Source organism: Cyprinus carpio, chromosome B12 (genome assembly GCF_018340385.1).
Source record: "Cyprinus carpio isolate SPL01 chromosome B12, ASM1834038v1, whole genome shotgun sequence".
NCBI classification, from domain to species: Eukaryota; Metazoa; Chordata; class Actinopteri; order Cypriniformes; family Cyprinidae; genus Cyprinus; species Cyprinus carpio.
Genome location: NC_056608.1, coordinates 19,760,560 through 19,772,613, shown reverse-complemented (window position 1 = coordinate 19,772,613; position 12,054 = coordinate 19,760,560). Strand labels below are relative to the sequence as shown.

The 12,054-nt window shown below is 38.5% G+C and overlaps 1 protein-coding gene across 1 annotated transcript; it reads right to left on the bottom strand.

Moving 5' to 3' along the window:
• Positions 1–2,839: 2,839 nt before the first annotated feature.
• On the bottom strand, positions 2,840–11,395 carry fbxw10 (F-box and WD repeat domain containing 10). Its single transcript, XM_042735921.1, has 14 exons — positions 10,210–11,395; positions 9,658–9,822; positions 9,326–9,556; positions 8,580–8,707; positions 8,122–8,238; positions 7,907–8,019; positions 7,599–7,802; positions 7,398–7,519; positions 6,247–6,401; positions 5,906–6,048; positions 5,620–5,778; positions 5,275–5,498; positions 3,901–4,098; positions 2,840–3,774 (listed from the first exon to the last, which is right to left on the bottom strand). The coding sequence occupies exons 1-14, from the start codon at positions 10,736–10,738 to the stop codon at positions 3,092–3,094; spliced, it is 3,171 nt and encodes a 1,056-aa protein (XP_042591855.1). The 5' UTR covers positions 10,739–11,395; the 3' UTR covers positions 2,840–3,091.
• Positions 11,396–12,054: the final 659 nt, after the last annotated feature.

Here is a 12,054-nt window from a genome sequence, read left to right as displayed (position 1 = left end):
ATTCCGCCTTATTGTTCAGGTTTTCAACTCACATCTGAGCTGCTTTATGCAAAGCAGAGACTTTGTTCTAGGAAACTCCTTTCCTACATGCATCCAGCCCCCTCATCCCAACGAACAGCCTCAATACGTCCCACCCCAGGTCTCAGAGAGGAACAGGAGGCTTGTGCGCACTCCTGCATGAAGCCTGTCTGTTGTTCACCTTTGCTTTGATTTCATGCGCGTTATCTCACCATGGAGCCGGTGACCCCAGACAACAAGGCCGCTACCTGGGGGAACAATGCTGGGTTTTCAGGATTTCGGTGTCCACTGAGAAGGCTTTTAGGAGTGAGTTCTCCTCCCACCGATTTCAGACACAGTCACTGGATGGAAAGAAAAGAGGGTTACGGTGAAGCCCAATTTTCTGCAGATTAAATCAAATTAGCACAAGAGAGCTCCTGAGAGAGTGGACTTCAGGGGTGAGGGGTGATTGCTCTTACCGGGCCCACCCCTCACTCTCCACTGCTTTCACTTGCCGTTTGCTTCCTCTGCTGCACCGCTGCACAGCTGTTGAATGCTTAAATGGACCCTCCCTAGAACAGGACCTCATCCACACCCTTCAGTAATGCCTTGAAGGCAATGGCGGACAGCAGGATGGGTTACCAACAGCTGCTGGACACAAAACCAATGGCATCAATGATCCTTGTGCCCAGAAATATCCAATCCATGCTTGATTGATTGATGAAGGCTTACCAAAGAACACATTGTCTGTGTTGCAGAGGTGGCTAAACATGATTTCTGAGGAAATAGTTTTATGAAATTTAGAGATACCTGATCTTGATCTCGATGTTCAGTTCATTTTCTCAAGGGAGAAAGATAGCTAAACAGAGATGACAGAATAAAAGAAGCACTGAAAGCAGCAACAGTATGACTGCTAACAGCACAAATGTTCTTTAACTTTATGGCTGCTGTATTTTCATTGACAAATCAGTCATTTTATTTAAATTGGCTTTTGGCTTCAGAATGAAATGGCAGTGATCTTTTTTTCTTTTATATTGTGAGTAAAACAAATTATTGACAAGGGGGAAAAAAATAAATGTGGCTCTTTCCGTTGGCTTTTGACTAGATGGAGACAACTGGCTGAATGTGGTTGCAGTCGACTGTAAGAAAGGGCAGGATTTAAGCAGAATAAATGACTGGAGAAGTCCGGCATACAAGACTAGAAAGAAATCTGCCGTTTCTCCAGAAGAGGTAAAAATGCAAAATGAAGATTACTGGATGCAACTCACATTAAACATTAAAATGCTATATACTTATCTTTAGAATTAGAAAACCTCAACAGATGATGTTCAATTGATGAACATCATTTAAAGCAGACAGCTTTACATTGCCTGCCACAAAATCTACTTTCAACAATAATAAACCCCATCTCACAATTATTTTTCCATCTCAATCTTTAAATTAGAGCAGCTCCCTAATAAGAATCAGAAGAGGCATAAAATAACAGAGTTCTGACAGAGATATAAACAGTTTCTTCAAAGATCTCTTTACTCACAGTGTGTGGCAAATCTAATTTATTTTGTCTCTCCAACATCAGCAAAATATGTTTACACTTCTTGTCAGCATGTCTCATTAATTAGGTAAAAGTCACAGTGTTTGTATATGCATGCAGAACTAGTGATGAAATGTCTAAAATAATCAGACTCTCTTAAACACAATCTTAAATGAGTAAATGTACAAAGGTTACAATGTAATGCAAAATATCCTTTAAAATGTAAAGATTTAAAACTACTTCAAATAATATTCATTAATTATGTACCACCCTGAGATTATTATTTACATGGGACATTTGAACTACATAGGACATTTTAACTTGTACTTTGCTGCCCCCTAGCAAACATGTTCAAGCATACAAAAAAGCCACAAAAGAAAGACATGGCTTTGCATAGATATAATGCTACATCCATCAATTTAGCTGTGTTTTGGAACATGTTTCTACCTGGTTATTAGTAGAACAACCACCATGTTTAAAAAAAAAAACAGCTTAAAGGGATACTCCACCCCAAAATGAAAATTTTGTGATTACTCACTTACACCCATGTCGTTCCAAACCCGTAAAAGCTTTGTTTGTCTTCGGAACACAATTTAAGATATTTTAGATGAAAACAGGGAGGCTTGTGACTGTCCCATAGACTGCAAAGTAAAATACACTGTCAAGGTCCATAAAAGTATGAAAAGCATCGTCAGAATAGTCCATCTGCCATCAGTGGTTCAACCGTATCGTTATGAAGCGATGAGAATACTATTTGTATGCGAATTAAAAAAAACAAAACAGTTTATTCAACATTTTGTCTCCTCTGTGTCACTCCACATCAGCGTAGCACCATTTTGGAGAATATGAGCTGAATGCAGGCAGCGTATTCTCTTCTGTTTCAGCTGCGCTACAAAGATATGTTTTCTACATATATTTACGCTTTGATTTGAAAGAAAACAGCACATCGGTGCAGCGCGGCTGACACAGAAGAGCGTACGCTGCAAGCATACAGCTCAGAATCGCCAAAATGGCGCTATGCATATGTAGAGTGACACAGAGGAGACAAATTGTTGAATAAAGTCGTTATTTTTGTTTTATTCATGTACAAAAAGTATTCTCGTCACTTCTTAATGTTACAGTTGAACCACTGATGGCAGATGGACTATTCTAACGATGCTTTTCATACTTTTATGGACCTTGACACTGTTATTTACTTGGCAGTCTATGGGACAGTAACAAGCCTCCCTGTTTTCATCCAAAATATCTTAAATTGTTTTCCGAAGATGAACAAAGCTTTTACAGGGTTTGGAACGACATGGGGGTAAGTGATTAATTACAAAATTTTTATTTTCAGGTGGAGTATCCCTTTAACCACCTGGTAGATGGTTTGTTGCTGGTCCCAAATGGTCAAGCTAATGATCAGCTTGGACCAGTTGCCACTGCATGTTCTAAACCGAGTTATCCTTTTAAACTACATTTTCAACCAAATGCAACCGAAGTTACCAAATGCATTTTAAACTGAGAAATCAGTTATGGCTGGTTAGCTATGACAAAAGTGTCATGCCTTTAGATTTTAGTACCTTACTGCTGACAATGACTGTGCTTCCAAATAGTTTTACCTTGGTCATCACCACTGCTATGTTTGTGAATCTGCTCCTGTCTGGTACACTCCTGAATGTAAGCCTCCAGTTGAGTGTCTGTCCTCAGCTGAAAGTCTCCACGCTCCCTGAAGGGGTTTAGTGGGACATGATATGAACTGGACTTGTTGGTCATTTCAAAATCTTCATTGCAATGTGTGGGCATGGAGGTTCGCCTCATAAACAATCGTTGTGGTGTCTTGCCATCTTCAGGGGAAGTCGAATTCAGTGGGCAAATCGTGTTTGTTCTAGGCCTAACTACTTTGAATGATCTCTGGGATTGTTTGGGAAGGGAGTGGGGTGTGAAGCAGGTCTGTCTGGACTGTGAGGAGCTCTGAGGGCTGAGGTCAACGCTATGGGTAGTGAATGGGGTATGGATTTCGGAGGTTTTTTTGGTGGTGGTTTGAAATGCTGGCTCTTTGGAGGAATCAGGTCCCCAGGCATCTCGTACTCTGGCATTCAGCTCCATGTTGGACCTTGCCAGGTCATGGTACTGGGCGCTGCTGGTACTTAGTAGAATTAGGTCTTGGGTCATTGGGTGGTGAGGACCTCGCTTTCTCACCCTGTCTCGGGCTGCCTTCTCACTCTGGCTGAGAACTGAGCGTTTGGTGTCAAAAGTCTTCTTATCTTTAAATAAAGAAGCTATTCTTACATTTCATGCATGAACATTCTGTTTTAATGTCTAAATAATGTTCTATAAAGCTTTTAGAAACATTTGCATATCAGATCATTTTAATTCGGTTACTTTCTTACCCAAGCTGCTGGTGGAAGTGCTTTGTGTCTGGCTGACTCTGTTTTGAAAGTCCTTGTATCCACTGATAGGCCTGCCTGCTGAAAGAACAGATCGAGGCCTGGCGTGGGACTCAGACTGTGGGCTGATTGAGGCCCTGCTGTGACGACAAGCCTGGAGTTGACTCCTCGTCGCCGCCCTTGTGGACTCCTGCTGAGCATCTAAAGGTTAAAGACAGCAATGTTAAAGTCAGCATGAAAAGAAAATTCACCCTATCTATTTTCTAAATACATGTTAATGATTCATTGATGCATGTTTCATTTCTTTTTGCAATTTTGACCTCATAATGTTTAATAAAAATATAATTTCTGATCTTCTGATGAAATGACAGACTTCTCTCTGGTGACATATACTGGAATTATCCAAACATTTACTTTTCTTACAGTAGACTGTGAGCTGACATTTAGATCTGCATCCAACGAAAAACCGGTGGATTGAAACAAATCACCATCCAATATTTTTTTTTCCTTTTCAATACTAAGATAATCAATTTGGTGCCCACACACCCAGCCAACTCTCTTCAAACTGTTGCCTTCTGGTCAGTGCTCCAGAACAGCCAGACACAAAAACATTTTTTTCTCTCAGGCTATATTCAGCCTGAATAATAAAAACTTTCTTAGCTATACACTGTCCATCATAACTCACACTTTTATACACAGAATCCAAAATTTGTACATTTGTAAACTGCTCACTTGTTAATACCATCTGTACACTTGTAAATAACATCTGTACATTCAACAGTAGTGGAAGGAGATGGAGCATTCATATAAAAATGAATGGTTAATATGATTAAAAGAGGCAACTTGATTTTTAATAGAGGTATCTGCTTTTTACGTGTAACCCCCCCCCCCTTTTTTTATTTTTCACTGTGATTTGAGTTAAAGAAGAAAACTTCCTATACTTCTTGTCAAAATTTGTTTTGATTTTAATTATATTGTTTAAATAAAATCTTGACTTAAACAACATTTTTAGTTATTGTTGCATAAATTATTGTTGCTTATTGTAAGCCACCAGGAGTGTTAACAATATGTCTGAGGAGCAAACTGACATGTAAACAGGAGTGTCTTGGAAACCTGTTTTGAAACAGTAATTATTTTTGTCATTAATTCTTTTTGGTGATTTTAGTAGTTCAGAAATGACAAATTTCCCCTTTAAGTATGATGAATGTCAGCCAAATTAGTTAGGCAAACTATTTAATAAACAATGCATTTATTTAATTATTTATTTTAATAGCATAAATTATTGTTGCTTATTGTAGTTCATAAACCACTGTAAGCAAAGATCATAAATTATGTTCTGTATATAAATTTGACTATAATCTATTTGAAAGGTTGTACCTTGTGCACGCTGCATACTGGGGGTTGAGAGGCTCTTAAAATGGTGGGAACGACTTTTTAGTCTGGATGAGCTCCCTCGAGGCATCCGTTCAGCACTCCGAAGCACATTCTCAGGGGAGACGTGGGACTGCTCGAAAAAATTCCTCACAGCACTGGCAGAGTAGTCCCAGTGAACCTCCGCAAACTGAAGCATCAGAACACTGCTTCTGTTGTTTACAACCACACTGAGAGCATGACAGAAAACATCAATCAAACCTTATTACAATTTCTTTTTCCAATTACATAACATAAGAAAGAACAGCATTGCAAAATTGTGTGATATGTCCGGCTGTAGGGTACACTCACGTGTTGTGGTGCGTGTGCAGAGAAAGGACAGGGCATTGCTTTATGTTTGTCTTAATAACTCTCAGGCAGTCTCCAGTTAAGAAGTTGAAGATCCGGATCTTTCCGTCCATGCAGCCGGTAATGATCCGCAGGAACAGGAAAGACATGGTCAACACCTCTCTAAAAGATTATAATAGAAAATAGACAAGAGAGCAAACCATTTATGACAGTGCACAGTTATGGTATTAAAGGTTATTAATGAGGATGACCAGCTGTAAGGTCACTGATGACAAAACTGTTTAGATACTTCGGATGCTGGAAGATCCTCAGGCACTTCTTGAAGCTAGAGTTGGTGCTCCATGCCTTGACCACCCCATCTGAACCCCCAGAGAGGATATGCCACTGATTGATGCACAGACACAGCACTGCCCCCTGGTGGCCACTGATTTGCTGTAATGAGGAAAGAATTAACAAGTGAGGGAGAACATCTACCATTTAACTATTCAGTAGCAGTTTCACAGAGAACATGTTGCTGAGGTCAGGAATGCCTATGTTTCTATTATTATTATTTTTTTTTTTAAATCAAAGCTTTTCTAAGGTTAAAAACTCATGCTTTTGTGCTCTGGAAAAGATCATGAAGCATCTCACCCTTACAAGTGATGCTGTCTCCATGCTCCATATTCTGATCTGACCTCCAGCACAGCTGCTGATCACCAGTGTTTCATTAATCTTCACACACATGATTGGTTTAAGGTGTTTAAACTTCAGATTCTCAACACATTTCCCTGTCAGTAGGTTCCACACTGTGATGAATACACACAAACAGATATACATTTATTCTTTCAAGCTGTTAGGCTTTGATGTACATTATTTCAGTGCAGACAATATGCTAATGACGGCACATTTGATCATCCCAGAATGGCAATTGTGCATCATTTTGGCCAGGACAACACATATTTACTAATAGGAGTACAAGGATGTAACGGCATGCATTAAATATATACTACTGTTCAAACAGTTGAGATGTTATTCCTTTAATAACTGAAAAAAAAGTAACAACATTTATAATGTTATAAAAAATATATATTTCAAATAAATGCTGTTCTTTTGAACTTTCTAGTGATCAATGAATCAATGAAAAAAGTATATCACAGTTTCCACAAAAATATTAAGCAGTTTCCAACATTGATAAAAAGAAGAAATGTTTACTGAACAATATTAAAATCAGCATATTAGAATACATTTTGGAGGATCATGAGACACTGAAGACATATGTTGAATTCACAACTTCACACTGCACGATTTTAGCCCTCTCGCCGACAGATTTTGCGAAATCGCAGACAAATGCCCGAAATCAGAAGCAATTTGGTGCTCGTTCATGCAAGTGACAACCACGCAGTGCAAATTATCAAAGACGTGATCTAAGAGAATCACAGACACGTCGCCGATGCTCGTGAAATATTTGGCATGCTAAATATCTGGACCTGTTGGCGAATTATATCCTGCTTTGTGAAATTGATTCTGGCTGAATAATAAATCAGCGATGACCTACAGCCAATGAGGCAGCGGAAAGTTCGCAGATAAATTAAAACAAACTAAGTTTGCCAGACAGACATATCTGCCATCCATTCCTCCTATTGTAAAGTTATGCAGTGTAACCTCCTGTCGCCAATCCATCATGGAGTGTTAACACAACAGCAACTTTGTACAGTGTGAACTCATTGAACTCAGTGTGAATGGCATAATGACATTATACAGAATTGTGTTGTTATAGTTGTATACAGGTCATAACTGCCTACCTTTAACTCTACAGTCTTTGGCTCCAGACACCAGTCTATCTTCATTCAAATCCAGGCAGTTTACAGTGCCAAAATGTCCATGAAAAATGATCATACATACACCTGTCTTCAGATTCCAGCACCTTTGAGTGGAGTACAGAAATGAAGCACTGTTGTCTCCGATCTTACTTTGTTAAACAACCACAGTAATGTTTGACTAACCTGATACTGAGGTCATAGCTGGCGCTGATAACTAGGTCTCTTTCTTCACAAACTAGCACTGCTCTTATACTACCTGCATGTCCTTGGATCACTGGAGGAATCTCTTCTAGTGATGGGACATGCAGCAACCTGATTATGCGGTCCTTGGAGCCAACCGCAACTAACTGCCCCCCAGCATAATGCATCACTCTACTGGGATCTTCTCTAAATCGAGCAACAACAACAAAAAAGTGACAGAAAGTATCAAAACTATGATGCATCTATATATTTAACACGTTTCTTAAAGTATATTCTTACATGTTTTCTACCTTTCCAACAGGACTGATATGTTATACACTCCACAGTACACGTTGCGTTCTTCCAATTGGACTGTCTTGGTTTTAAAGCCTTTGTAGATAGAATCCAAATCTTGCTCTTGTAACTAAAAACACAGGAATTGTTAAAACTATACAATGTCTAAACTGAAGATATTAAAAAGTGTGTTTAAGTTTTTATTCAGAGAGCAAAAGATGGCTTTTTATACCAGCTTATGTTTGGGGAAAGATTCTCCATGCTGAAAGTGCTTGTCCTCCTCACTGACTGGCACTACAACTTCACAGATCTTTGCATAATTAGGGTTGACCTTAGATGCGGAGTTACCCTGAAAATGCATACAAATTATTAGGGTTGAATTGTAACATTAAGAACAAAGTTACAGGAGTCACTTAAAATACTTTCATGTGGCAGAAAAAAAAAAACAGACAGACAAAATATAAATGATCATACTCTCAAAATTGGTGTGTTTTAAATTTATCCTAAGCAACACATTGTGCATTGAAGATATGGATATTAACAGTAGGTGTGTTTCCTGGGAATCAAATCTATGAACTTGCTATTGCTAAGGCCACGTTCTACCAGCTGACCTGCAGGTTAAACTGATGTATCTGATATCCATGAGATGTCAAAAATCACTTAGATGCTGTTTATTTTGTTATGTATTACCTGCAGAATCATGGCCTGTTTCTCAACACTCTTCTTTACTTCCAATTCAGTTAAGACCTCCTCCGTTAGCCACTGCCAGTGCATGGACACACGCCTGCAGCTGTACAGTGAGACCTTATCCAAAAGCCCTAAGTGTCAATAACAAAAAATATGTAAAAGAGGAGCAAAAGATTAATATTATGTCTAAATAACTGCTAAGTGATGCTACTAGGCTACCTTTAGGCTGAAAAATGCATAATTGCATAAAAATAATTTAATATAAATGCATAAAGATAATTTTATATTATATGTTAAAATATACATGTATGGCAACTAAAGCTCAGCTACATCAGTTGCTAAGTCTTTTACACTCCAGGTAAAGAGTAGCTTTAGAGTCAACCTAACCTTCTTGTCCAAGTGTGGTTTAAGTTCAGTTGCTAAGTCTTTTACACTCCAGGTAAAGAGTAGCTTTAGAGTCAACCTAACCTTCTTGTCCACAGCCAATAGAATTGTTTCTATAGCAGCACAAATCTAGACTAATTATAGGTCTGAAAAGAACAAGCTGACGAAAACAAAGGGCATGCACTAAGCATGCACTCATATATCAATCAATTTAAAATAAAGCATCTAAATTTATAACATCTGAGAATATGAAAAGTGACAGACATTCTAGAGAATTAAAATAAAATCTGTCTATACTTAATTCTGACGGTCAGTCTGAACAGTCAATCTCTTAATAGCTTCATGTTTGTAAAAGCTAGACTAACCTAAAATCCTCTTTGCAATGTCGACTGGCAGGCTTCGAACAAAATCTCTATGACGGCTGACCCCTGACAGAGATTTTGAGGACCTGGGGACAACAGTGAGGGCAGGATCTGGATCATCCGAACAGTCAGAGTCTGAATCTTGGCCTTTTGTTCTTCTGTTCCAGGGGTCTACATTCGGAACGTCCAGCTCAACCACATCACAGATACTCTTGAGAGACTTGGAGTCATTCACTGTATAATAAAAGGGATAACTTGAATAGACCCACAACTTATAAATATATTTACCTTAATATGGAATATCCAATCACTAATGCAATAAGCGAACTACTTACACTGTTCTGAAAGCTCCTGTTTTAAGAGATCTGTTTGACTGCCCTGGTGAGCTTCTTGAGGCCGGTCAGCTGGCTCATATACAGAACATGCTTGGATGAGAAGATCTAGATCTGTGTTGTCAGATTCTGAATGGTAGGAGACTCGTGACTGTGTAACTGAAAGATCTGCATAAAAATCTACAATCAGGCAAGATATTAAACTATATAAAACAACCATGTTTAAAGCCTTCAATGTACAGTATCTGTAAAAAAAAAAAAAAAAAAAAAAAAACCTTACAGAAGAACTACAGATTTGTGGCACTTCAACTATAAGCATTGATATATATGGATATACTTTGGTGAAAAATGCTGAACTCGTATGAGTACTATATTTACATATTGTATATTTCAGAATCTGCCTTTTGATTTTGCCACTTAGAATTTACTAGAAATCATATACTCTCATGCCATTTACTTAAATCCTTTTTGTGAATTTTAATTTGCTAATATGTAATGCTTTTTATTATTTTTTCATAATCATTGTACAGTTGGCAGTGTTATGTGCATTCTTACCGGGACTGCTGAATTTTAGAAAATTGTGTTTCTCCCAAACAATCAGGATATGCACCAGATTTCCTAACATGTGCAAAAGAGAGGTGTCACATAAAGACAAGAGCCCCAGCACATACTTGGACTTGATCCAGTCTGGGCTCGTCCTAAACCATTCCCAAGTGTCCAACGTGTCCATTCCTTTCAGTTTTGTGTCCAGAGCTCCATACATTGTACCTACAGAGTCCTCGGCTCGGCTGAGCTGGCCTCTGGACCTGGCATATGTGAAATCCTTGCCTGATGTGACTTGTAAAACACTCTGAAGATTCTCCAGGATTTGAAGACTGTGGCAGCGCACCAGGACGCCAGTGAGAAACCTCCTCTGGGATGCTCCTCCAGCCTTTTTCATCCATTGGGTGGAGTGGTGCAGTTTCTCAGAGAGGACACACGACTGACAGCGTCCACAAATACTGAACTCATCATCCTCTCCTGTACAAGACCATTCGAGCACCGAATCACCAGATTCTCCCCTTAAACATTTCACTTCAGTCATGTTAATGATCTAGAAACGTGCGGATCCATTCAAGTGTGCTGTTTTTTAAAAAACAAAATAGGTAAGGAATTATAAATAATAGAAATCATTCCATTCGCGGAACAAACTTCAGTTACTGAAGTCTCAAAGTTTTCAGTTAACGTTACACCCTCCTAGAGACTTCACACAAACTTATGACGCTTGTTGCCAAGCAACAACAGAAGCGCGTCAGTTCACAAAATGACATCCCACAAGATATCTTCGCTTACACGTATTCATTTAGCAAAGAACATAGTTTTTTATCTTCTACATACAAGAAATGTATACTAAGCCAAACATTAGCGAAAATCCTCCAATATAATATTTTTAAATTGTAGCAGTTTCAACAAGGGTACACCGAGCCTAGTAAAACATAGTTGTTTACTTTAGTTTCCGTGGAGAAAGCATTTGTCCGTGGCTGTGGATTAAGTGTTTGCTGAGGTCTGTGTCTGTAAATGAAAAATTATCCCGTTATGTTATTACATCAGCAACATTTAGGTAAGTCTATAATGAACACCAGATGCTTTGATTCGTTCAAGCGAATCTTTTGAATCACTTCAATAAAAGGATTCGTTCAGAAACACGCCAGTTGGTGAACGATTCATTGAATCTTTCACTCAATCGAAACACCAAGCCGATCAAACTCGTTTTAGATTCTTTAAAAAGCATCTATGGGATCCGGCGTTTCCTTATATAATTCATAAATAACATGTAACTACTAATTGTATATTATCACCCGCTCTAAAATTAACTCTCACAACACACAACGCGCAATAAAAACTAATATAACAAAAGTCAAAAAATAAAAAAAATATAGGCTAAGTTTAAAATGAACGAAAAAAACACAGAAGCTATTTAAATAACGTTACCTGTAAAACAATCCTGTATCACCACTGCCAGAAAATGTTGTGAGGAAATACTGTAACGCTATCGGAAAAGATAAGGAAGTGGCCAGCCTTGACATTAGTATTTTGAAATGGTAACTGATGCTTTTTGATTATGATGGAAAAGTAGAACGACATCCAGTGAATTACAATTAACCAACGCTTGCTCATTGCTAATATTTTTGCCTCGTTTTGGGGGTTTAATAAATTGTGTCCCGCCCGGGATTCGAACATGGGTCGCAAAAAAAGAGACTCGTGCCGAGGAAGAGGGTTAATGTGAAGGACACCTTTCCCAGTGAGTTCAAATTGTATTATCATTCAGGAATATGACTTGTAGCACAACAAACAACATTCAATATGAATTTCAGTACGGCTAACGTTACAACAAACAATACAGCACAACACAATACTACT

Bases quoted from the DNA above. Each gene is read 5' to 3' on its own strand.
- fbxw10 (XM_042735921.1), bottom strand. From the start codon at position 10,738: ATGACTGAAGTGAAATGTTTAAGGGGAGAATCTGGTGATTCGGTGCTC. The intron at 7,803-7,906 runs GTAGAAAACATG...TGCTCGATTTAG, and splicing joins ATATCAGTCCTGTTGGAAAG to AGAAGATCCCAGTAGAGTGA. The intron at 3,775-3,900 runs GTAAGAAAGTAA...CTTTATTTAAAG, and splicing joins CACTTCCACCAGCAGCTTGG to ATAAGAAGACTTTTGACACC.